Source organism: Hyaena hyaena, unplaced genomic scaffold (genome assembly GCF_003009895.1).
Source record: "Hyaena hyaena isolate Hyena2069 unplaced genomic scaffold, ASM300989v1 scaffold_1675, whole genome shotgun sequence".
NCBI classification, from domain to species: domain Eukaryota; kingdom Metazoa; phylum Chordata; class Mammalia; order Carnivora; family Hyaenidae; genus Hyaena; species Hyaena hyaena.
The window spans coordinates 196,002-221,355 of record NW_024082290.1 but is presented as its reverse complement, the minus strand read 5'-3'; the positions used below and the strand labels follow the sequence as shown (position 1 = coordinate 221,355).

Genomic DNA, 25,354 nt, shown 5'->3' with positions numbered 1-25,354 from the left:
ACACACACACAGAGTTAAGCAGAGAAATACATCTCAGTGAGGGGGTAAGCCCCAAAAGCCATCTCTCTTTCATGTGGAGTAGGTCAGTGCTTGATCAGAATCATGAATCCCAAGACAAAGCTTCCATTGCATTCACTGCATCATCAGGGCTGGCATGTAAGTTTCTGCTACATTCTAGAAAGATTGCCAATTATGAAAGATAAAGAGAGATCCTAGAAGCAAGTATATGCTTACCATATGTTTGTTGAATGAATGAATGAATGAATGAGCTTTAGCATAATAAGCATTTATTGACACACATGCTTACATGTCACTGCCCTCCAGGTGACTGTTTATGTGAGTGCCTGCTCCCCTTCTAAACTGTAAGTCTCCCGAAGACAGGGAGCCATAGCTTTCTATGATGCATCCTGGGGAGGACAGAGCCCAGGGAGAGGCCACAGTCTGGGCTGTGTGGGGCCCTACTCTTGGCAGAGCTACTTCCCAGAGCCCAGGCGCAGGGGCTTCAAGTGGAGGTGGATTCCATTCTTGGAGCGCAGGATTAGCTGGGGCACCTTGATGGGGGGCTGCAAGGGGTCCAGGGTGAACTCAAAGCGGAACAAGCAGAGGGCCGTGACCACCTTCATCTCATTCATGGCAAACTGCTGTCCGATGCAATTCCTACCATGAGCAGCATAAGGTGGCATCAGACTATGGGGTGTCCAGAGTGAGAAAGTCCAAGACTCTTAGTGGCCAAAAAAGCCAGTAACTATTTGTGAATGGATAATTGGTTGATCACTTGATTGACTTGGACATAGGCAATAGATCTTGGGAGCACAGTGAGGGTCCCAGACTGAGTAGATTCACATTGGGAGTTCTGGTTTGGGGGCCTCTCTTGGAATGATTCAGCCAGCCCACCACCTGCTAGGGACATGAATGTGCTAATGGAAAGAAGAAAGTCCCAGGAACTTACCCTGCTTTAGGATCACCCAAAACCCAGTGGCGGCTCCCTTATCACAGAGTTCCACCAAATGATGCTTTACCCACATCTTCCATTCTCCCCTCCCCAGTCCTAAGGGCCTGGGGATGTTGATCCTCTCCGTACCTGGGCCCAGCAGAGAAGGGCATGAAGGCAAAGGGGTGGCGTGTGGCCACATTCTCAGGGGTAAAGCGCAGAGGGTCAAAGACCTAAGGGGAGAATCTTTGTTTAAGTATCCGCCAGGTCCTGGGGGAGGGTGACCTCCATAGCCTCCCATCCCATCTGACCTCCAGGCCCAGGATGGGGTACCTCAGGGTCAGGCCACACTGCACTGTTCCTGTGGAGGGCATAGATGTGCAGAGAGATCAAGCTGCCTGTGGAAAAAGCAGAGGCTTAGTAGGTAGGTGGTCCTCAGATAGCCATGGCCACCTCCTCACAGGGCCAGAATCCCCTAGTGTCCTTCTAACTGGGCACCAGCCCCCGCCTGAGCACTGCCAGTGATGGAGGGTTCATTGCCATGCTCAAGACATCAAAGTGCTTTTGATTATCCTCATATCTACTTCCTCCAGCCCCATCATTGGACACAAGCACCTGACACAGACATCGTGGAATGGAGAGAAGAAAAAGGAGCATTAAACCCACCTTACAATGAGATAGGACAGGAAAGGACTATTACAACACTTTCTGCTTTCAAATAATTTTTGCTCAAGGGAAGTTACTATTCATAACTTTATGATATCAATAGTAACATCTACATTCATCTGGCATGTTGTGTGCCAGATACAGTTAAACACTCCTTACAAAGCTACTACATATGGTTGTACAGGTTGTAGACTGCACGTCATCATTGTCTATGTGAATGGTGCTTCCTGAAGTTGTTCAGGACACAACCAACATAGTGGCACATGATAGTCCTGATGAATGTTGTCTCTTTAACTTTGACAACAACCTTATAAGGCAAATACTCTTCTTGTCCCTGTTTTACAGAAGAGGAAACAGAGGCTTGAGGTAGAGAGATTTGTCCATACATTATAGAACCAGGATTTGGACCCAGGCCAAACACAAAGCTTGAGCTCTTCCCCATTGGTGCAAAGATTTGGACAAAGGGACAAAAAGTGTCAGAGAAGTGTCCACAAGGATTCCAGTTCCATCCCCCAATCACTCCCTTTCACCTGCAGGTAGAGAACGGCCATCCACAAAGTTGACAGGCTTGCTGAGCTGGCGGTACACCTGGGGCACAGGTGGGTAGAGGCGGAAGCTCTCCTTGATGCACATGGTCAAATAGGTCATCTTACCCAGATCATCCCTGCCAGCAATACAACCAAGCCTTTCTGGAGATGGGAAGCAACAGGGTTCCCCAGGAAGGCAGGCCCCAGCCCCACCTTTCCTCCTTAACCACCATCACACATCCAACAGAGAGAGGAACATAAATGCTTCAGGTGTCTACACCAGACTGGAATGGGGTAGTCACTCAGACCCAGGGGTTCTGGCTCCACTTTTTCTTTTTTTCCTTCTGATTCCACTTTTCTCCACCCCCCCCCATAATTGCTGCTAGGAAAGGAGAGCACAGAACCCTAGAGTTGTATGTGTAGCCAGCCATCAAAGACAAAGTCACTCCTGTGTCTCTCAAAGCCCTGCAGAAGCCCCATAAAGGACAATTCTTTAAGTTCCACTTGCTTTTCCCTATGGAGCTGAGGTGGAAAAAAATAAGGGCTGGTATACATTGGTTGAATGAAGAAATAAATGCATAAACTATGACAAACTTAGTTTAAAAATAACAAAAATTATATTTTTCTTTTCCCCTTTGCCACCAGGAAACTCATACTCAAATATGGTCCATCCATGACCACTATGCAGCACTTGATTACAGAGTCTCAAATCTTAAGGGTTTTTTGTTTTTTGTTTTCGGCCAGGTCCTCATTTTTTTTTTAGATATACTTGACTTTATTAAAACTAGGAACTTTTATTCATCAAAGACATCTTAGAGATTAAATGGCAGGTTACACACTGGGAGAAGAGATTTTCAATTAACATTAACAAAGTATTATATACCAGTAATCATTTTTTCTTGTGTTTTATTACTTGTATTAAATAAGTATCCTTTAAGTTGCTTCAAGTTCTAACTGAAATGAAGTGAAAATAAAATAAACAAATATTTTAACTCCCTGCCTCCAAGCCGTGTTCATGTTGTTCTACTACCTGGAATGCCTGTTTCTCTCTTCCTTTGCCTGAGTGTCACCCCTCCTTAGAAAGCCAACTCAAGGGGCACCTGCGTGGCTCAGTTGGTTCAGCCTCTGACTCTTGATTTTGGTTCAGGTCATGATATCATGGTTCATGGATTCGAGTCCTGCATCAGATTCTCTCTCTCCTTCGCTCTCTGCCCCTCCCCTGCTTGTTCTCTCTCTCTCTCTCTCTCTCTCAATTAATTAATTAATTAATTTTAAAAAGAGAGAGAGAACCAATCCAAGCCCCACCCCATCTGATTCCTCTACTCTCAACACAGGAACTCTTTTTAGAGTTCATCTTTCTAAAAAAATCTCGCAAGAGCAGCAACTTGGCTCCTTCTCCTCCTCTTCCCATCCACACCCCCAGAAGAACCTGGCACACGGCTGGACACTCTGTTGGAGGTTTCCAACATCTGGCCAATAGAAGTGGATAGTGGAGATGTCAAATCTCAGATCGTGAAATATAAGTCAGTCTCCTTCCAGTGAACTTAAAGTCTCTCCCACTGACGGAGAATTTGCTGTGCTGCACTGTGTGCCCAACCCCATGCTGGAGGTAGCACAGGAGCTGGAGAGAAAGGTGAGGTGGGTGACAGGAGGCCAAGGTCTGAGGGGAGGAAGCAGGGAAAGAGGGGCCTGTGGGAGAGTCCCAGAGACGACCCTGCAAAGAGGTCAGCATCAGTCGGTGTCATATCAATGAGTTCAAGTTTGAATCAAGAAAGAAAGAACAATTCCAAACTGTCAGTTTGGAACCTACTGGGAGCCTCTCTCTCTCCCTCTCTCTCTTTCTCTCTCTCTGGCCCTCCTCTGCTTGTACTCTCTCTCAGAATAAATAAATAAACTTAAAAAAAAAAAAAAGAAAGGAATAAAAAAGAAAGAAAGAACAATCGAAAGATTTTAAGTGGTGGGGTTTGGGAAACAGGCTTTTCTCCTTCACCAGAGGGGTCTAGAGGCTGCACACCATCCAAAGGCAGGTGAGGGGTGTGGTCAGCTGTATCCACCCCTAGTTCCCTCCTCTCTCCCAGCAGCCGGCCCTATTGTTCCATCCAGCACCCCAGGAGGGTAGTCGGGTTCTGCCAGCAGAGGGAGTCAATACACCAAAAATTGGCCTCCTGGTGGCAACTCAACCTGAAAAAGGCTCCACTGTGGGAGGAGTTCAGGGATGTGTCCGCAGAGGTCCCCCACGCACCCCCAAAAACCACAGCACTGGAGGGAATGGGACAACTGGCACCACCCTCACCTAGTATCCAGGATGGCCCCACTGTATCACCTGAAAATGGCACCCGACCACCAGAGGCTCAGCTCATTGCTGGGACAGGGAAGCAGGACACTGCGCTTAGCTGCAGCCACACTCACCATTGGAAGGAGTCCCGGTCTCCAAGGATCTCGCAGACCTCCTCCCGACAACGTCTCTGGTGCTCCGGATACAGGGCCATGCAGTAGAGAAACCAGGAGATGCCACTGGTGGTGGTGTCATGGCCTTCAAACATGAATGTGTCCACTTCAGCCCGAAGTTCTGCATTGGACAACTTGATCCCATTTACATCCTGGGTTAGGGAAGGCATAATGGGACAGCTAGAGGTATTTGAGATAGTTATCAAGAAGACATCATAACAGTTGTCAAATGAAGGTCCGAGGGAGGGGCGGAAAGTTCTTTTCAAACTGGGAGTTGAGGCCTTCCCCCAGATTCTCATCCCAAGCATGGCTTGGATGCCTCCTACTCTAGGAAACCTTCCCTGATCCCTCTACCCAAGTGACCTGTGACCTACCCAGCCCTGTCAATTCTGCTCAGAATGACACATGGCTGAGGAAGGGATCTTTGTCAATGTCCTCCTCCTCTCTCTTCCACTAGACTGTAAATGTCTGGATCCAAGGCCAGGTCTTTCTCATCTTCTGCACAAGAACTAACCCAGGGTAGGGGTTAGTGAGTTTGTAGAGTGGATGAATAAAGGAAGGAAGGAAGGAAGGGAGGGAGGAAGGGAGGAAGGAAAGGAAGGAAAGGAAGGAAAGGAAGGAAAGGAAGGAAAGGAAGGACTCCAGAGTCTTAGAAGCCTAGAATTGGTCTTCAGGACTTCTAACATATGACCCAAGCTTCCTGCTACTACATGTCTCCCCACTGCCACAGCCAGCCACACCTTCCCATCTATGAGCTTTTGCTGATGTGCATCATAAGACAAGGAGAGGTCATATTTGCTAGGGAAAAAGAAGTAAAGTGCTTACCAGCCTCTGCTGCTGTCCAGTGAGCCCTGTCCCAGAACATTGTCTGAAGACACCGCTGGGACAAGTTCTCAGGTAGGGGTAGCCCACCTGAGAGCCAGCTGGCACTCACTCACCTGAGCCCCAAGAAGAATATCCAGGAAGTCCAGGTGCCTCCGGTTCTGGATCTTCTCCTGCTCTTTCTCATCCTGCAGGGCTGCCTTTCGTTCTCTGATGACCTGGTCTGGGCCAGGAGCACAGAGTGTCACTGCCTGGGGATCCATTCTCTACCTGAAGTGGTACTGAGATTCTGCAGTGGCAGGGGTCCCAGATGGGCCTAGAGAATCTAGACTAGACCCTGGGCTTCCTGTGGGTGGACCCTGCAGAAAAGGCCCACCTGTGTGGTCGTGGGCTGCCTGGCATGCCCGCAGGAATCGGCGGCCGTGTGGGGTGAGCCAGTAGATGAAGTCGTTATGGTACTGGAAAGACTCGATGCGCTGCTGCATCAGCAGAGTGAGGTCGCTGACTGCCAAGTAGTAGCTACTGTCCCTACACAGTACAAGAGTGGAGAGCAGCGCTTAGACCCTGACCCACAGAGGAGCCTGGGGCAATTCCATTCCAGAATCCAGCCCCAACCATAGTGCTTCTTGCCCTTCCTCTCCCTGCCATTAAGCCTCTCCACCAAAGGCAGAATCTGTCTTCCAACTCTGGGCAAGGCCAAGCTGCCCCCACCCATGCTAAGCTGGGGCTTCCCAGGGCAGCACCCTATGTCCTCTCAAACCAGGGCCCTGGAGTCCTGCCAACACTCCCCACTGAGCTGGCCTGGGTAGAGAGACTGTGGTCAGCCCCAGGTACCCCCAAACCTGTGGCTGAGACCGCTGTTTCCTTTGCCAAAGGTGCACTTCATAAGTGAGTCCAGCGCCATGTGGCCCACATCACAGAAGATATCAAAGCTCTTATCCTGACGAGCCTTTTCCTCCCACTTGTCCTGGAGCCCAGAGATGGAAGGTAATGTCAGGGGGTCAGCTGGTCACCCCCACCCCTGCCTTCCAGGATGCACAGCCTATCCTCTCTCCCATGAATCAAGTCCCTGGCTTGGCCTCCATTCTGCTGGAATGTAGGGGTGTGGGGCAGGTAGGATCTTCAGGCTAGGGCGGGACCAGGACGCAGGCCTGCACAGCACACATGGACACTGAGCCAGGGAGCCTACATAAAGGGAAAAGGAAGGCTGAGAGGTGGGGAGCAGAGCCTGTGTATAAGTCAGGCCTGCAGTGATGCTAGCGAGGAATTTCCTACAAGGGGAAAGACTAGCCTAGGTAACTTCTAGGGATTACCCATCCTTGAGACTCAGAGCCTGATCCCTGATCTTTGGCATCCCTTTCAGAGATGCCTGATAGCTGTGGTAGACAGAGAATGAAGAGGAAGCACTTTCCAGTTATGAAAGACCTTCCTAATATTCTCAGATACTGGCATCCCTCCAGCCTGCTACAGGAGGATCCCTACTGGGACCTCACAGAAGCCCTTTGTTCTAGGAAAAGGGATGCCTGGGTCTCCCAGTGGAGACAAGGGCCAGAGCTGCCTGGCTACTTGGAGCCTCAGCACTTGGTCAGCACCCAGCATGCAGCAGGTACCAGGCACAGCAGGGCTTGGCACTGCTATTACAGGCAGAACAGGCTTTTGGGGCCTTAGAAATTCTCCTCATGGCCCTCCCTAAGAGAAGCTTGGGGGTGGGGAGGAGTTGGCCCAGCAGCCATAGCCTCCAGGAGCCTGGCACTGGGAGTTCACCAGCATGGCGTGCGTGGAGTTGTTGAACACAGCCACATAAGGTTTCAGCACATCATAGTGGAAGCCAGGTGTGAGCAACTTGCGATGCTCATACCACTTGGGCCCCTGGAGGACCAGGAGGCCTTTCCCTGGGAAAGAGGTGGCAGAAGGAAAGCTGATCAGTTCACAAGATCCTGCCCCATGCCTGGCAGCTTGGGGCTCCCACCCCTTGACCAGCCTCCTGTCCCAACAGCTCTGCCTTCCAGCCACCCAGCTTTTGCACTAGCCTTAGCCCTACCATCAATTCCTCCTCAGGCTTTTGCCTGGCCAGAACCACCAATAAAATCTCCTAGGATCCCACTCCAGGGCCACCTATTCCAGGAAGTTGTTCCTCATACTCACATGTTTTCCAGAGCCCTTGCTATGCCTGTCCATGGAAGAGAACACACCCAGCAGGAGAAGATCCTTGAGCCCCACTCCTACAGCCAGCTAGGAGCTACCCTGTCTCCCCATTGAGCAGCTGAGCTTAGGAGGGGCCCTTGGGGCCAGGTGTTCCCATGGATGAGATAAGACTGAGTGGGCACAGGACAGAGAGCAATGGGGCAGGGAAGGATTCTGGTAACCCAGCACTAAGGTCAGAGAAGGCAGGTGCCCACTTACCAATCCACTGGAGGAAGAAGTCATACACATCTGCAGCCTTGGGGTCTGCAGGAGAAAGAGAAGATCGGGTGATACAGAAACTAGGAGATACCCAAAGGGGCTTATTAATCAATAGGATGTAGACCTCAGCTGCCCAGGCTTAAGGTGCAGACCCCAGGATTTCTCCCCACTTGGAGCTCTGAGGCCTTTGCTCTCAGGAAACCCCACCTTCTCCTGGGAATCCTCACCTCCTCGGCTATACACAGCCTTGGCATAGTCGGGCTCATAGATGTTCAGGAAGCCAAGGAACTGTCCAAGCCAGAGTGGGTGGGCATAAGGAAACTGGTGAGCCCAGGACACTACTTTGTCCAGGCTTCCCGTCTTCTGGATCTGAAATGGTGAAAGAAGGCCATAACACTCAGGAAACACTGTCATCAGCCAGGCCATAAGTCCCTGGGCAGGAAGAGAGGAGGTTGCCTAGAGAGACCCTTGGAGCATCCTTCCTTCCTCCTGTATCCCTCTCCCAGCCAGTCTCAGTCCTATACATCTTTGGGGTCAGTCCCCATTCCAGCCCCACAGCCACTGCTATAAGTCTAAGCCATCCTCTTACTATATGTGGGTTAGCTCAAAAACCCCAAACTGGCCAACCTGCTTCCATCAGGTGCCTGTCACCAACCCTCTATCTATATTGCTCACAAAAAAGCGAATTCTTTTCAGCATTAAGTTTTTTCATGAGAAAGATAGTACCATCTTGGTCTACAATGCAGAAGTCTGCTTGATTCTTCCCTGTATGTCATTCAACAGATTTGTATTGAGGTCCTACTATAGGCAGGGCACTGTCTAGATGTCCCAGGGGATGGGACAGACATGATTCTACCCTTTCATTCTATGGGGAAGACTGATAATATTCAACTAAACAACTAAGTAGAATGAATACAGGCAGTAGTAAGTGCTAACAAGGAACAAACACAATGCTATGAGAAAAACTAACAGGGAAGATCTATTTAGTCAGGGGATGGCCTCATGTTGGAGAGGACACTCAAGGTGAAAACCAAAGGATGACAAGGAGCTGGCAATGTGAAGAGTAAGGGAGGAGCATTCTGAGTAGAGCAAACAGCAATGCAAATGCTCTGTGGCGGGGGGAATGTGGTGTCTTCCAGGAGCTGCCCCTCAGTGGGACAGTGGCCTGAGATGAGGTTGGAGAGATTATCTAGAGGGTGGAGGTACTCTTTGGGGGATTTTCTAGCCGCATCTACTCACCCAGAGATGTTTGATGTAAATATACTTTTCTGAAACCTGACTTTTCATTTAACGTATCTTGCCCTTCTTTTCAAATGTGTGCATTTAACTGTCCCTCAATATTTTTAGCTATTTCAATTGCATGGTATTCCACTTTAGTGATGTACCATTATGTATTTATCAATTTTCCCTTATTCAGAAGAAGTCTTTCAGAGATATACTTAAAACCCTTCAGTGGCCTGCCCGTGGGCCTCAGAATAAAGTCTGAGCTCCAGCGTTTGTGAAGAGGTATAGTTATAAGCCATTTGGGGAGCTGGAATGTGAACTAAGGAAATCTGACTTCACAACCTGCAATCTTTGGAGATTGAAAGATCTGGGTTTGATGTTGGTGTCCCCTATTTTTTAGATGTGTGGACTTGGGCGACATCTTTAGGCTCTCTGAATCTTACTCTTTTCATCTGTAAAATGGGAATACCTTACCTTATAGGATTTGGGGGCATTAATTAAATCATGCAGGGCATGTGTTATTTGTTGAGGCTATGTAGCACTTAAAGCCCTTAACTTTAAATAACTGATATTTTGTATGGAAGGACCCAGCACTGGATCCTGCACAAGGTAAGTCCTTAACTCATAGTTCCCTCCCCTTCAAGCCTACCTTTCCCCAATATCTTCCTCCTCCCTGCATCTCCTGTCATATACTACTCCCAAATGACCCCAAACTACACTAAAGAATTCACTCTGAACATGCCCTAAGATGCTTCCACACATGGGTAAAGGATTAACCCTTGTCCCAAGTCACATGGGTTGAGCTTGAGTTACACCCTCCATCTCCCTTCCCCTGGAAACCTGGTAACTGCCTGTGGTCTTCTCTGTTAGTGTTCACTCTGCTTTCTGGGGCCACATAGGCTCCCACTGCCCAGGAAAGTTCTGGGATTGGGAGTTGGGGGCCAGATTCCCCAGATCTGCTCCTCTCTAGGGTGGACATCCTTAAGGGTCCGTGAGTGCTCTAGTCTCAGTCCTCCCCCATTCTACCTCATGGCCACTGCCCCTCTCCACAAGATTGGGCAGGACTAAGCATATGTATAAGCCCCAACCAGTATCAAGGATAGCAAAACTATGGATTCAAAGCTAAAAGGATAGAAATATCTACCAAGAAGAACTAACAACAATTGAGATGAGGCAGCATCTCTGAAATAACCATAAAAAGCAGTTTAAGAAAATGGATTGGATTTACACAAACTCTATGGGGTTAAGCACAGAGTCATGAGGAGAGTGGAGGGGTGTGTAATGCTCTATGGGGCAGAGAGGCAATTTCCCCCCCTAGTGACCCTTCATCCTCTTTTTCAGAGACAAGTGCTTTACCACAAATGTACATGTGAACACACGTGAATACACAGGACCTCACTAACACCATTACATCTGGCTGCAGAGGAGGCCTTACTGCCAGCCTCTCCCAAGCCCTCAATGCCAGGACAGCCTGCTCTACCTCATACCCATCCCCATGTCACTAACATATCATTCCACTAACATCTGCTTGGATGGGAGCCTCAGCCTTGTTCTGCTCTTCCTGCCTCCTATTTGGTCTCTACCAATATGGCCACAATCCCAAAGCCAAAGTGCTCACACAAATCTGAGCTCATCACTTCCTGGCTTGAATCTCTTCAATGGTTCCCCATTGCACTCAGATGTGGACTCTTGATGTGGACTACAAAGTCCTATGTGATCTGCACCAGCCCCCTTCCAGCTTCCTCCTCTAGCTTCTGTGCTCCCCCTCAGCACTCCAGAAGTGTAGAGCCACGAACACAAGCATATTAGACCTTGAGAAAGAAATATTGGTTGAACAAATTAATTTCCTAACACTCAATGCTCTTTCCAGCCCTGTGCCCCTACGCAGGTAGTGCCTTCCACCCTTCCGTCCTCACTTCCATGGGCTGCTGCATCCAGATCTTTCAGGACTCACTTCAGCATCCCCTGCCCAGGCCCACAGGTCTGGAACACCGTGCTATTATCTGTCTCTCTTACAGACCAGGTCACTCTAGGGCTGGCTCTAATCTTACTGCTTTATCCTCTGCCCTCAGCAGAGGGCAAGACCCAGGGTTGTTGATCAGATACCAGCTATTTGAGAAAAGAGGAACGTTATCTCTCTCCCAAAGACTGGGTTGATTTGGAGAAAGGAAGAGGATGAAGGAAGCCAAGGCCTCAGAGTGTTTTGCAGCAAGAATCTCTCTACAGGGGTTTATCAGCTGACATCTGCCCAGAACTTTGCAAAGCATCTATCTATATTTTATCTTTTTTGATCCTTTCCTAACCCAACAATGTAAAAATGCTTATCTCCATATTGTTGATGAAGAAAGAGAAGCACAGACAAGAAGCATGGCAAAGGCCCATCAATGACTATTGAATAAAAATGAGTTAGAGCTCCAGACCCCTGCCAGGACTCTCCACTCCACAATACAAAGTCAGGGGCACTGTCCCAGTGATGAAGGGGGCCAGGGAGGATGCCTATGCAGTCGCAGGGGATCACATTTTCTGGGCTTGGAGCTGGAATTTTCCGCTCTTCCCCCTGACAACAGTCCAGATTCTCCATCCCCTCCCAACGTCAGACCAACAACATGACAGGACACCTACTATATACAAGGTCATCTCTGGGCCCCAGAGTAGAAGAAGGGGGGCCCTGGAAGAATAAGACATGACCTCACTTCAAGGCAACACATTGTGAGAATTGAATAGGATGATAGACAGATACATCCAGGGCCTCTAGACTGTAATCAGAGATAAAAAGGGAAAAGTTAAGGGGTACCTGGGTGGCTCAGTCTGTTGGGTATACAACTTTGGCTCAGGTCATGATGTCACGGTTTGTAAGTCTGAGCCCCGTGTTGGGCTCTGTGCTAAAAGCTCAGACCTTAGAGCCTGCTTCAGATTATGTGTCTCCCTCTCTCTCTGCCCCACCCCCACTTGTGCTCTGTCTCTCAAAAATGAATAAATGTTAAAAAAAAAATTAGGGGTGCCTGGGTGGCTCAGTCAGTTAAGCGTCCGACTTTGGCTCAGGTCATGATTTCATAGCTTATGAGTTTGAGCCCCACATCAAATTTTAAAAACAACTAAAAAAAAAAAAGAAAGAAAGAAAATGTAAAAAATAAAATAAATAAAGGGAGAAGCTAATCTTGATGGACAGCTCTGCCCCACCTCCCGCCCTTCCTTTCCTAGTCCCACAATCACTAGGCTAGGAAGCAAACTTGCAGTCACTTTGTATGGACAGATCATGTCTTGCATGAAAAGGCATGAATCCTGCACCCAGCCTTAACTCAATTCCTGAGCTACTATATGGACATAGGCAAATATCTCCCCTTTTCTGAACCTCAATTTCCTCATCTTGTTTTGGAAAAACAATCCCTACCCCTACCCTCCCCATTCCTCAGGCTCAGGTGTGGATCCAACATAGCAGAGGTGCCAAACCTCAGAGAAATGAAGAGGCTTCAGGCCTGTCATGGTTTCCCAGGAAACTTTTGTAGGCCCCACAACAACCTCCCCTCCAACCCTTGTTCTCTCTTCCTAGTGCCAAGGCCCTCCAGATTCTTGTGTAAGAGCTAAGAAGTCAGAGCTAAGCTGTGCTCCAAGCCCTCTATACACTCTCAAGGTGGGGGACAGGACATTTGGGGAGAGAAAGGCAGCCAGGTCTGAGATGAGGTATGGGAGCAAGGTCCCTGTCCTAGGGAAGCCCATGGGCTGAGGGCAAGCCTAGCTTTGGTGGAGGTAAATAGAAGTGGAAGGATGTGAGAGGCAAGGGATTGAAGGTCTCCCTAAATGATTCTTACAACTCCATTAGGGGCGACCTTCCCATGACCTCCTTCTGTACTTAGCAAAGCCTCTCCTAAACCTGCCTGGTCTCACCACTTGTCTTCTCCATCACTGTCTCCTCTATCAAAACCCTCCCTACTCCTCAACATTCACTGTTTGTTCATTCAGTGATGCCCACTCTCTGCCAGGCTTTGTGATGGATCCTGAGGGTACAGGAATGAAACAGAGCAGATCTCCATCCTCCAGCAGTCATGGTCTTGTGGGCAAGATGAACAAGCAAACAGAAGATGACCACCCAATGGGACAGGTACACTATATAGAGATAAAAAGCACATGGCTGATGCAAAATCCTGTTTAGGCATCCCACTCAACCTGGGGCAGGAAAGTCCCTGGTGTCTGTTTTCACCTCTAGATAGTAGGCTCTTTGAGAGCAGGGCCTGGGTCTGATTCAGCTCCCCAACCCATCTTTTCCTTTCCTGGTTTTCTCCATGATATATGTAGGTTACTAAGCCATCCTGAGAAGGTAGTTATTTGTAGGGGCAAGATTAAGTCTGGGAAGTCCTTACCTGGAGGTCAAGCTCATTCCCAGAATCATGAAGGAGAAGCAATCACTTACACAGTGAAAGGGAAAAGGGTATTCAGGAAGTAGGAACCTTAATCTCTGGCATTTATACCTGGGTTCCCAAACCTGGATGCACAGCAAAAAACACTTGTAGAGGCTTTTAAATTCAGCCTCCTCTCCTAATTATATAAATCCTTATGTATCAACTACAACAAAGACAATAAACAAAGAAACAGAATACAATCTAATTTAAAAATGGGCAGAGGATTTGTATAGACATTTTTCCAAAGAAGACATACAGGTGGCCAACAGACACATGAAAAGATGTTCAACAACACTCCTCATCAGGGAGATGCAAATCAAAATCACAATGAGAAATCATCTCACATCCCTCAGAATGGCTAATATCAAAAGAGAGGAAATAATAAGTCTTGGCAAGGATGTAGAGAAAAGGGAACCCTTGTGCTCTGTTAGTGGGAACGTATGTTGGTACAGCCACTATGGAAAACAGTTTGGAAATTCCTCAAAAAACTAATAATAGAAGTACTGTACAATTTAGTAATTGTACTTCTGGATATTTACCCAAAGAAAATGAAAACACTAATTCAAAAAGATATATGACCCCAGGGGCGCCTGGGTGGCTTAGTCGGTTGGGCGTCCGACTTTCGCTTGGGTCATGATCTCGCGGTTCGTGGGTTCGAGCCCCGCGTCGGGCTCTGTGCTGACTGCCAGCTCAGAGCCTGGAGCTTGTTTCAGAGTCTGTGACTCCCTCTCTCTCTGACCCTCCCCTGCTCACGCTGTCTCTCTCTCTCTCCTAGAAATAAATAAAACATTAAAAAAAAAATTTAAAAAAAAAAAAAAAAAAGATATATGACCCCAATGTTTATTGCAGCATTATTTACAATGGCCAAGGCATAGAAGTAACCCAAGTGTCCATCAATAGGTGAATGGATAAAGAATATATATATATATATATATATATACACATATATATATGGAATATGACTCAGCCATAAAAAAGAATGAAATCTTGCCATTCATGACAACATGGATGGACTTAGAAGGTATTATGCTAAGTGAAATGAGTCAGACAGAGAAAAACATACCATATGATTTCACCATGTGAAATCTAAAAAACAAAACAAACCACAAGAAAAAGAGAAATTGATTCATAATAATAGAGAACAAACTAATGATTTCCACAGGGGAGGGGAGTGAAGGGATGAGCAAAATAGGTGAGGGACATTAAGAGGCACAAACTTCAGTTATAAAATAAATAAGTCATGGGAATGAAAAGTATGGCATAGGGAATATACTCAATAATATTGTAATAACTTCATATGGTGACAGATGGTAACTACACTTTGATTTTTTAAAATTTAACTTAATGAAGGAAATTCTGCCATATGCAATAACATGGATAAACCTGGAGAAAAAAAAGTTTAATTAAAATAAATAAATTCAGACCACCAGTTCAGATATGTTAATTAGGCTCTCCAGGGCAGGTGCCCCTTGCTGTATGTTCAGAAAACTATGGTCTCGATCCCATGAAGGCAGGGAACTAGAGATGTTCCTGACAATGGATGCTAAGGTGGACCTCAGCATCCTGAGGTAACTGGGGAGGACAAGCCAGGATCTATACCCAGGAAGATGCCATGGCTCCAAATTAACCCATAGACATGGCAGAGAGAACCCCATCTTTGGGGGCACCAATCACTTAGATGCTCCAGTGGGGGTGGGGGGCGGGTGTCTCCAGGAGTGCTCCAGGAGATGCTCTTTAGGAGCAACAGCACCCATCTCTGTTTTCACTTTTATTTTCTTAAAAATAGAAATCTTTACATTGCACAGAATAAAGAGGATGGTGCTTAAGCCCTAAACAAGATAGCCTACGTTTACTGGCCTTTGCAGGTGGTTTTCCCCAATGCTATCGCTGAGCCCTTAGCAGACTTTTGCCAAAATCTTGAGCCTGAGAATAAGGAGTCTGTGGCCTGTTTGGGTTCCAACATTTAAGTGTTCCCACTTCCAAAGCTGGCCCAGAAGGCAGAGGGGAGGGGGAGAGTTAGTGGGGAACCTGAATGGAAACTGTGGCTCCAAGGACATCAACCTCTAGTCCAAGCATAGGGGCCCCCTTCATATCCCCTGGGGGATTAGGCTGTACTCTCTGAAGGAAAGGAGGTTGTTTCCTTTCTCCAACCCCTCCTCCTCACGTACCTCGAGGGCATGCCCGAAGAGCCAGTGGGTGGGGGGTCCTGGGAAACAGTCCATAGCCCTGGCCAGCATCTGCCTCCGAAGCAGCAGACGAATGAGCTTGAGGAAGCCTAAGACCAAGAGCAATCCAGAAGCCCACAGGCTCAGGTGGACGAAATTCAAGGAGAGCAAGATGGAAAGCATGGCTAGAGTGGCAACCACCAAGGCTCTGATCTCCTTCCTGCTACTGTGGGTTCCCTTATACTGTGCACTTGGCGTCCTGACAGCCCCCACACCTGGCCACACCCTACAGCCAGCAGCAGCCCAGGCTGGGCTGAGCTCCAAAGGGCAGAGACAGCGGCCCCAGAAGTCACAGGCACCAGAGAGACAGCCTGACTGACTCCTCCCAAAACTCAGCTGAAGAAAAACCAGGCTGTGGGCTTCAAAGAAACCAGGCAATGTGTATGCCTTCTTGGCTTCTTGGAGGAGAAAACAAAAGGCAATTCTGGGTATAATCATCAACATAATAATGACTTCCTTTTCGCACAAGTACCTTGTATGTTTCAGGAATTTTCTATACACTATCTCATTTTACCCAAACAAGGAGGTCATAGTTACTTACTCTTTATACCCATTTTCCAGATAATGAAACTGAGGTTCAGCTTGCTTGTGCTTTCTCACAAGAAAGCTTCCACTGTCTTCTTCAGGATGGACCTCTGGGAGGGCTTGCATTTATGCCAGACTCATAATGTTTTGAGCCTTTTTTTTTTTTTTTTTTGAGGCATCTTCAGGAACAAGGTTCTAGCCCCAAAAAGGAGATCTTAAGTCAGAAAAAGGCCAACTCTACCCTCAAGATCCTAGTACAAACTTGACACTTAGGACCATTAAATATTACTTTGGGGGCAATGAGGAGAGATCATTAAATCTAATTACTCCTGGATTGATGGACCAAGCCATTTGGGACCAGAGAGGGGCAGGGTCTCACGGTAAGGCAATGGCAATTCTCAATTCCCCAGGCCAGGGTTCTGTTGAAGAACAAACTTGTCCCAGGCCCCAGACTTGCCTGTGGAAAGTCTGCTACTTCTTCCTCCACTCTAGGTTGGAATAGTCAGCGTCGCTGGTGCAGATGTTTCAGATGAAGAGACTAGCATCAGGTTCCTTTCAGACGGGTAGTCAATGTTAAGGAATCAAACAAGGTATGAAGTGGCAGCCAGAAAGTAGCAACAACAAAAGCCCAGAGGCTGGAGAAAACCATTCCCAGGTTTTCAGGCTGAGCAGAGAGGAAGAAATAGCATTGCTGAAGCCTGGTGGAGGCAGCTATTAAAGGGGGTTGAAAAAGAGGAAAAAGCATTGTCAGAGGTGTGTTCCAAGAAGATCTCCCCCTCTGTGTATGTGCCATGGCTCTGAGCTGGACTGGGGTAGAAGAAGCCTAGAGTCTGGATTCGCAATCAGGAAGAGGAAGTCATAGAGAAGCTCAGCAGGATGGATATTGCCTAAGCCTCGGAGGTCCTACATACCTTGTCCTGCCACAGACATGGCTGGATGCTCATGGCCTATTTATCACTCTCCACTCTCTGGCTGAAATTTAGCAGCCACTCACACTTCTAGAGCCAAAGACAAGTCATCATGTGGCCACCATGCAGAGACTGGGCAGTAGCCAATTCCTCACCCTACCAGCAACGCTTCCAGATGCCTTGGCAGTGTGATTCTTGGAAGCCAAAATGTGTCTCCCTGGAGTTTCCACCGACTGGTCTTAGTTTTGCCCTCAAAGGCCCAGTAGGAAATTTTAGCTGTAAAGAAAAACATGATGAGAACCCCTTGTCCAGGCATGAACATGTTGAGATGGAGACAATGAGACTTCACCTTTACCCAAATGCTCCCCAATATCCCTTCATTCCATATCTGTTGTCCACCTCAGAAACACTAATTAGAGCCAGTCTTCTAAATCTGCCAACTCTGCCTGTAGCTCTTCCTCGATTTCTTCGCTTTCTCCCTTGCAGCAGCTGAGGGCTTGGCTTCTCCTGAAATCTTCCCATTCTGCTGCAAGCCCAATGACCAAGTCAAGTTTGTCTCTTCCCTCACTTTGCTTGGCTGAGCTGGGACAGACAAGACATAAGCGCTCGGTGAATGCATGATCAGGTGCATAAATGAAGGAATGGACTACCTTGAGGGTTCAGAAGGTGCTGAGTTTTATGAAAGTTGAGAGAACACTGGCAATGTGCACTCACCACACTGCCCTGCTCCCAGCCACTCCATAAACCTCCAAGGGAGGCTCTATGTCAGACTCCTCTCTGTTCCCCAGCACAGCATAAAATGGCACTTAATAAATACTTGTTTGTCGAATGGATGCTGCAAGGATTGGCTGCTATGGCAGGGGATGTGGGGAAGAGAAGGAGAGTAAAGGTGACTGGCCAATGCAAAATATATGGAAAATGCCCTACTGGTGCCCTTCTGGATGATGCTGTTGGCACCCCCTTTGGGTGGGCCCCAGAAGCTGCTGTTCGATAGGAGGACCAAAACTCACTACCGACCTCAATCTGACCTCTACCTCAATTTCCCAGGGATGTCAGGCCAACTGAGTGAGTGGTGGAATATAAAACTCCTTGATAGGGGAGAGGTGCGTTCAGATTACAATCAGGAAGACTTGTGTGTAGAACACTCATTCTCCATCTTGGCTGCACATCAGAATCACCTGGAGAGCTTTAAAAATGTCCAGTGCTCTTGACATATCCCCATCCTCTGTGCTTGCTCACATCTGTCTCTCCTGGTTACATGGCCTTCTACACAGAGTTGGGATGAGAATGCTGAGAGCTTGGCAATGCTCTGGGCCCACTGTGAGTTCAATACACAAGTTAGGATGTTTTTCATTGCTACAGTCAGTGTCCAGAGTGATTTGGGAGGTCAGGGGGAGGGGGAAGCAGGAAGCAAGGAAGATGGTTCCCTGTCCTGGCATCTGGGACTTCCTGATCTTTATGATCTGCCCAGATCCTTCCACCTAGATTTGTATTTGCTCATGAACAATCCTGACCTGCTTTGGCTGAATACTGAGCTGAGCATTGGCTGAGTCAAAAAGAAAACCACTGGATCATAATGGAGCCACTTAAATTAGGGTCCCATGTCAGGAAACTAAGATTTAATACTTAACCCAACTGCAGTTTCCAACCCCCTCAGAAATGTAACCTTTAATCAGCTACACTGGGATTTCCTAGAGGCAACCCCCTCAGGGACCTTTTCCCCCTTAGGAGGGCCACCTTGCATAAACAATGCATTCCTTGCTAGCTAATCTTTTTTTTTTTTTTTTTTTTTTGGTGCCTTCTCTCTGATATTATGTTGAAATAAGATGATATACAAAACAGAAAGTGAGTTCACATTCTTTTTTTTAATAGTTTATTGTCAAGTTGGTTTCCATATAACACCCAGTGCTCATCCCCACAAGTGCCCTCCTTCATGCCTATCACCCCCTTTCCCATTCCCCCAACACCATTATCAGTCCTCACTTTGTTTCTCAGCATTCAAGAGTCTCTAATGGTCTCCCTCCCTCCCTCTCCCCCACTATTTTCCCCCCTTCTTCTTCCCCATGGTCCTCCATTAAGTTCCTCCTAATCCTCGTATACGTGCAAACATATGGTAGCTGTCCTTCTCTGCCTGACTTATTTCGCTCAGCATAACACCCTCAAGGTCCGTCCATGTTGCTACACACGGCCAGATTTCATTCTTTCTCATTGCCATGTAGTATTCCATCGTATAGATAAACCACATCTTCTTGATCCATTTGTCCGTTGATGGTCACTTAGGCTCTTTCCATGTTTTGGCTATTGTTGAGAGTGCTGCTATGAACATTGGGGGTACCTGTGCCCCTGTGCATCAGCACTCCTGTATCCCTTGGGTAAATTCCTAGCAGTGCTATTGCTGGGTCATAGGGGAGTTCTATTGTTAATTTTTTGAGGAACCTCCACACTGTTTTCCAGAGGTGCTGCACCAGTTTACATTCCCACCAACAATGTAGTAGGGTGCCAGTTTCTTGACATCCTCGCCAGCATCTAGAGTCCTCTGATTTGTTAATTTTAGCTACTCTGACTGGCATGAGGTGGTATCTCAGTGTGGTTTTGATTTGTATTTCCCTGATGAGGAGAGACGCTGAGCATCGTTTCATGTGTCTGTTGGCCATCTGGATGTCCTCTTTGAAGAGGTGTCTGTTCATATCTTCTGCCCATTTCTTCACTGGGTTGTTTGTTTTTCGGGTGTGGAGTTTGATGAGTTCCTTATAGATTCTGGATATTAACCCTTTATCTGATATGTCATTTGCAACTATCTTTTCCCATTCCATCAGTTGCCTATTAGTTTTATGGATTGTTTCCTTTGCCGTGCAGAAGCTTTTAATCTTGATGAAGTCCCAATAGTTCATTTTTGCTCTTGATTCCCTTGCCTTTAGGGATGTGTCAGGTAAGAAATTCCTGAATGTGAGACAGGAAACCATCAAAACCCTAGAGGAGAAAGCAGGAAACAACCTCCTTGACCTCCACCGCAGTGAGTTCACATTCTAACACTGCTCTGCCAAAAACAGAGTTCTCCCTGTATTCCCAGGAGCTGAGGTCCAGAACACAGGCTTTTCCCTGCCTGCGAGGTGACCACTCCTTTCCCTGAGAAGATCACGCTATATAAGCCCAGTAAAATTAAGACGTTTGGAGAGGTGAGGACTCAGGAAATACAGGTTTGGTTTCAAGTCTTGTGGTTCAGTGGGTGGCCTCCAATGAAACTCTGCTGTTCTCAGTGCCTCAATTTGTCCCATGTCAGTGGATCAGATGGTGTCTAGGAGTTAGTGGGATTGTGGTGAGGATTCTGAGAGCCTCACAATGCTCTATGCTCTCCAGAATACAAACTATGGTACAAATTTGGCCCTGGAAGAATTTTTATCCCATCTTACATCCTCTGTACCCATGCTTTTGCTCTGACCATTTCTGCAGTAGCCTGTTACATGCAGGTGTAGCCTGTTGGCACCTCACCTCACTTCTTGTCTCTTGTTTTCTGCCATAGGACTGCCTTGCTGCTATAGGTACTACACCTAGTAGGGCCAGAAAGTTCCCACACCTGAGGCAAGCTTTGACCAATGAAGAACAAGAGCTAGTAGATAAATACTCTCCTCTCCCATATCCTGGACAAACAATTCTGAGGTACATTCTATGTAGTTCCTCAGAGGCTCCACTAGCAGGACTGAACTGGTTGCCTTCAGTGGCAACCAGCTCAATAACACACCTTGTGTTGATCAGCTTTGTCTCCTCCCCTGTTTACTTGTCCCAGGCAGGCCACTCCTATTTTCTGTGATCGGCTACCTGCAGATAAGCCTTTCCTGCAAGCCCTGCATTTTGGGGGAAACCCAAGCTAAGCCATATGGCTGTATGACTCATGGTGATATGACCCTGGGTGGATGGAGGGTGCTGGAGTGCCAGTGGTCAGAAGGCAGGGGGTGGGGTTTACATGTGAACGCTACATGGATGTGCTAATGCCATCTTATTGCACTGATTTGTGCAGTAGATTCTGAGTCTGAGGAATCGTGAAGCTTAGCAACCCCCATGTGAATACCCTGTTTCCCAGGTACCAAGAAAAAATGATATGGGTATTTCTCAATCACTGCAGAACCCACAGGGGGAAGGCATGTATTGGGCACATCAGAGGAAATTCTTTCTGACATTCTTAAAAGACCTTTGTCCTTGTCTCTTTCCCTTCCCTTCTCTTCTCCCCTCTTCTTCCCCTCCCTCTTGCTGAAAGATAAACTGACACATATGAAAAATGTTAAGAGTTTATATGAGCAAAAACTGATTTGAATGGGGCAGCAAACCATTTAGCAGATGAAAAGGAACCCCAAGGAGCTATACAAAATGAAAGACTTTTATAAGTAGAAGGGGGCAGGACAAGGAAGTTATGAGCAAAAAGTGGGCTGTTTCTGGCAGTCACTTTCCTTTAGGGGACAGCAGGAGTCTCTTGGGAAGATTACCTCATTAGTGTTGGCCAGGTGATTCCAGCTCGACTAGTTTAAGATTCTACTCCTGGGAGAGGTTGAAACTGAATTAAATTAGGCATTAAATTTCAGTTTGGTGAAGTTGGCTCCACACAAATGACTCCATTTTGTGCCTATTGTCCCTTTTTTAAACAGTTTTCCACCAGAGATGATGACTCAGTACTTTCCCTGAGTGGTCCCCCTGAAGGAAAGATAGATGAGTTGGCAGTGTAAGCTCAGACAAATAGGGCTTCTGTTCCTCACTGGAGGAGCCCAGGTAAAAGGGAATATTTCCCCATGGGCATGGCCTCAGGTGTATGGACTCTTACATCCCTCCCTTCATGACCTGTTCAGCCCTATTCCACTTGGTATTTCCTAGACATAACTTCCAATGATTTCTGCCCTCAGGAGCCTGGCTGGGGGAGTCAGGCAAAAGCCAAACCCTTGCCCTGGCATTCAGGCCACTCACCATCTAAGCCTTGCCTGGCTCCCACCTCCTCCTCCTCCTCAGATAAACAAGATGCCTGGGACAGCCAGGAGCTTCCTCACCTAAGGTTTGAGTAGCCTGAGACACACATCCAACCCTGGGCAAGTCTTTTAGCCGCTCTAGCTCTCTGGTTGTTAATCCTGTAGAACAGAGTTTATAATAGTATCTATCTCATAAGATTGCTCGGAGGGATAAATGATATAAAGTGTATAAAACACCCAGCTCTCACACTGAGTGCTCAGTAAATTTAAGCTTAAAATTCTTACAATTGTTTTTGGATGGGTATAATCAATGAAAGGAGAATGGGTGAGACAACTTCTAGCTTTATCTTCAGAACTTCTTGTCCCACTGAGATAGACTGGCTTCAGAGCAATGCCAGCTACCCTGGCTGGTGTTTAGGCCCAAGCAGGTAGAAGCTGAGGGAGACAGCTCAAGCTATGGAATGTGGGCAGTGTAGAGTAGGATCAGGAGGCCTGGAAGCCGGCACATTCCATTCAGGCACTACCCAACAAGACAGGCCAGGATTCTGGCCTTTGACTGAGAGTACAGGATCAGGTCCCTAGAATAATGGATTTGAGAGTGTGCTGGGCAACCTATTGGGCTGGGAAGCTAAATTCCAGGTCAATCCTTGCCATGGACTTGCTGTATAATCCTGAGCAAGTATGTTCCTTCTCAGGTCTTCAATCTGCTCATGTGTTCAGTGAATGGAAGGGTTGGACAAGGTCCCATCTTGCTCTGAAACCTCATATCTGAAAGAGTCTGACACCTGAAAAAGAGAACAGAGCTATCCCCAAATCATGGGTGAGTCTGAAGACAGCTGGGAGAATTCTAGAATTAGAAGAAAGAGCATGGAGGAGAGACCATTTGAGTAAATAATAAGGGGGAACATCAAGAACTAATAAAAGACATAATCCCTAGAATCAAGAACTTTAATAAATTCTAAGTGGGATAGATGAAGAAGAAACTCACATCTCAACACTTCACAGTGAGTCTGAAGATAGTATTCTCCATCTTCTATGCTTTATAATTGCTGTTGAAAAGAAATTCATTAATCTAATTTCCTTCCTTTATTGGTAATCACCTTCGGTCTTTGCTGTTCTGCAAAGTGTAAGAGAGAACGACCATCAACCTAGATTTGAATACCCAGAAAAATTATCCTTCAAAAATGAAGAGGAAATAAAGACATTTTCAGATAAACAAGAGAATGTACTTCAAAACTAAGGAAGTAGATCCCAGATGGAAAGTCTGAGTGGCAGTAGTGAGTAAAGAAAGTGGCAAATCCATGGGTAAATGTAAAAAAAACACGACTGTATAAAACAACAATAGTGTCTCATGGAATATTAAAAACAGAGAGAAAGACAGAGACAGAGACAGAGAGAGATTACCAAATAAACTTATAGTAATAACAAAAGACAGAGGAGGGGAAGGTAAGAATAAAGTGTCCAAAGGTCCTTAGATTATTCAGGAGGAGATAAAGTATTAACTTTATTTTAACTTTAAACTTTGATATGTAAAGTTTTTTATGATAAAGTTTCTAGGTAACCGCTTAAGAATATAATTCAACAACTTTTATGGGGCACCTGGGTGGCTCAGTTGGTTAGGCATCCAACTTCAATTCAGGTCATGATCTCAGGGTTCCTGAGTTCAAGCCCCACATTGGGCTCTCTCTCTGCCTGTCCCCCATTCTCCCCTCTCTCTCTTCCTCTCTTTATGCCCCTGTCTTGCTCACACACATTCTCTCTCAGAAATAAACATTAAAAAAAAAAAGAATATGTTTCAACAACTTTTAAACATGGTGGAAAATGGAATGAGAGAAAAGGTTTAGTCAATCCAAAAGAAAGCAAGGAAAGACAGAGAAATACAGAAGAGGTGTGGAAGGCCATCTTTAATAAAAATAGAAAATAGAAAGCACAAAACAAAATGGAGACAGGGGAAGGGGCAGTGTTGTACCCAGCTGAGACAGGGAGACTGGGGAAGTATGCAGATGGTACTGAGGGCACTTTCTTGACTTTGATCCCCAACCCTCAATAACCTACAAGAGGCTCCCACCTAGTGTCCTTCAGAAATACCATTTAAGTAAAAACAAAGCACTTGTTATGCAAATGTAGAAAAGCAGTGCTCTAGGTAGTCCCTACTCCTCCCCCAAAACATACCTCCCATTCCAGTTGAGGGTTCCTGTGCAGATTAGATGTTTAATTTGCACATGCAAAAATAGAAGGTGCTCCCATCAATTTCATTGGCCCTTCACTGGGGTTTTCCTGAGCACAGGACAGGACTGAGCCAACCACTGGGGCACATCAAAAATACAAGAGGCTTAGGGGCACCTGTCTGGCTCAGTTGGTGGAGCATACGAGGTTGTGAACCTTGATCTCTAGGCTGTGAATTGGATCCATGTTGGGAGTAGAGATTACTTAAAAATAAAATATTTTAAAAATACTTATGAGAGGCCTGGTATCAGACTCAACGGGGAGAAAACTCTTGGACATGACTTGCAGCCTGGAGATAGGAAAAGGACAAGAGAACAAGAGCTCACAGTTACAGAACGCTTACCATGCCAGGCCCAATATACAACCAGCCTGCCAGGTAGGCACACCTGAGCTTTGAGATGGTAAACTCCCCATCACCTTGAAGTGAGCAAGCAGGGCTAGGGTTACAGTCAGTGAGGGAGAGAAAGAGGGGCTGAGTCAGTGCCTCAGAAACTCCTTTCTGCCTAGCTCAGAGAATAGGGCTTCACTTGAGCAAAGCAGGCCTGTTGATGGTCCATTCTCTGAGGACAATCAATGGGCTGGGTCAAGTACAGGTCAGGGCAAGTGATCAAGTTACCTGGCTAAGGTTGCAGTTCTGCCATCCTGTGGGTCTTGTACCTGCCCTATGGCAGCTGAGGCAGTTAGGCAGAATTTAGGGTTAGGACAATGTCCAAAAACCCTAAGACCTGGCTAAGTACCTTTGTCTCCTTGTGCAGTCTGCAACCTTGCCCTGGGAATGGCTCCCCTTACTGTGATCAGGAAACCCTTCCTGGCTCTCAGGCCTGCTGAGGTGGAGCTGAGCAGGTTTAGGAAAAAAGCTTGGCTCAGAGAAAAGTCCTGCTGGTTGAGCAGGAATGGGTAGGGGTGAACACTGGTGACCTGGGCCAGAGCCATGACAGAGGAACAACTCTGCGGTCAGAATCAGAACACAGTGGATGGAGGAGTGGGTGGGGAGTGAACAATGTAGACACTGAGGGTCAAGGATCAACTGAGCTGGGAAGAGGAGGGGAGCACCAAAGCGTGCTTTACTTTAAAGGTGGAGAGACGGGAGCATTTTTTAATGC

General features: G+C 47.0%; 1 protein-coding gene across 2 annotated transcripts; it reads right to left on the bottom strand.

Moving 5' to 3' along the window:
• Positions 1-473: 473 nt before the first annotated feature.
• LOC120226332 (cytochrome P450 4B1) lies at positions 474-15,766 on the bottom strand. 2 transcript variants are annotated; one of them, XM_039224526.1, is made up of 12 exons: positions 15,587-15,766; positions 8,025-8,166; positions 7,798-7,842; positions 7,159-7,286; positions 6,237-6,361; positions 5,771-5,922; positions 5,511-5,617; positions 4,534-4,724; positions 2,128-2,261; positions 1,265-1,329; positions 1,082-1,164; positions 474-657 (listed from the first exon to the last, which is right to left on the bottom strand). In XM_039224526.1, exons 1-12 carry the CDS (start codon positions 15,764-15,766, stop codon positions 474-476), a joined length of 1,536 nt encoding a protein of 511 aa, XP_039080457.1. The 2 variants fall into 2 exon arrangements, with proteins under 2 accessions (XP_039080457.1, XP_039080459.1); XM_039224528.1 differs by lacking the exon at positions 7,798-7,842.
• Positions 15,767-25,354: the final 9,588 nt, after the last annotated feature.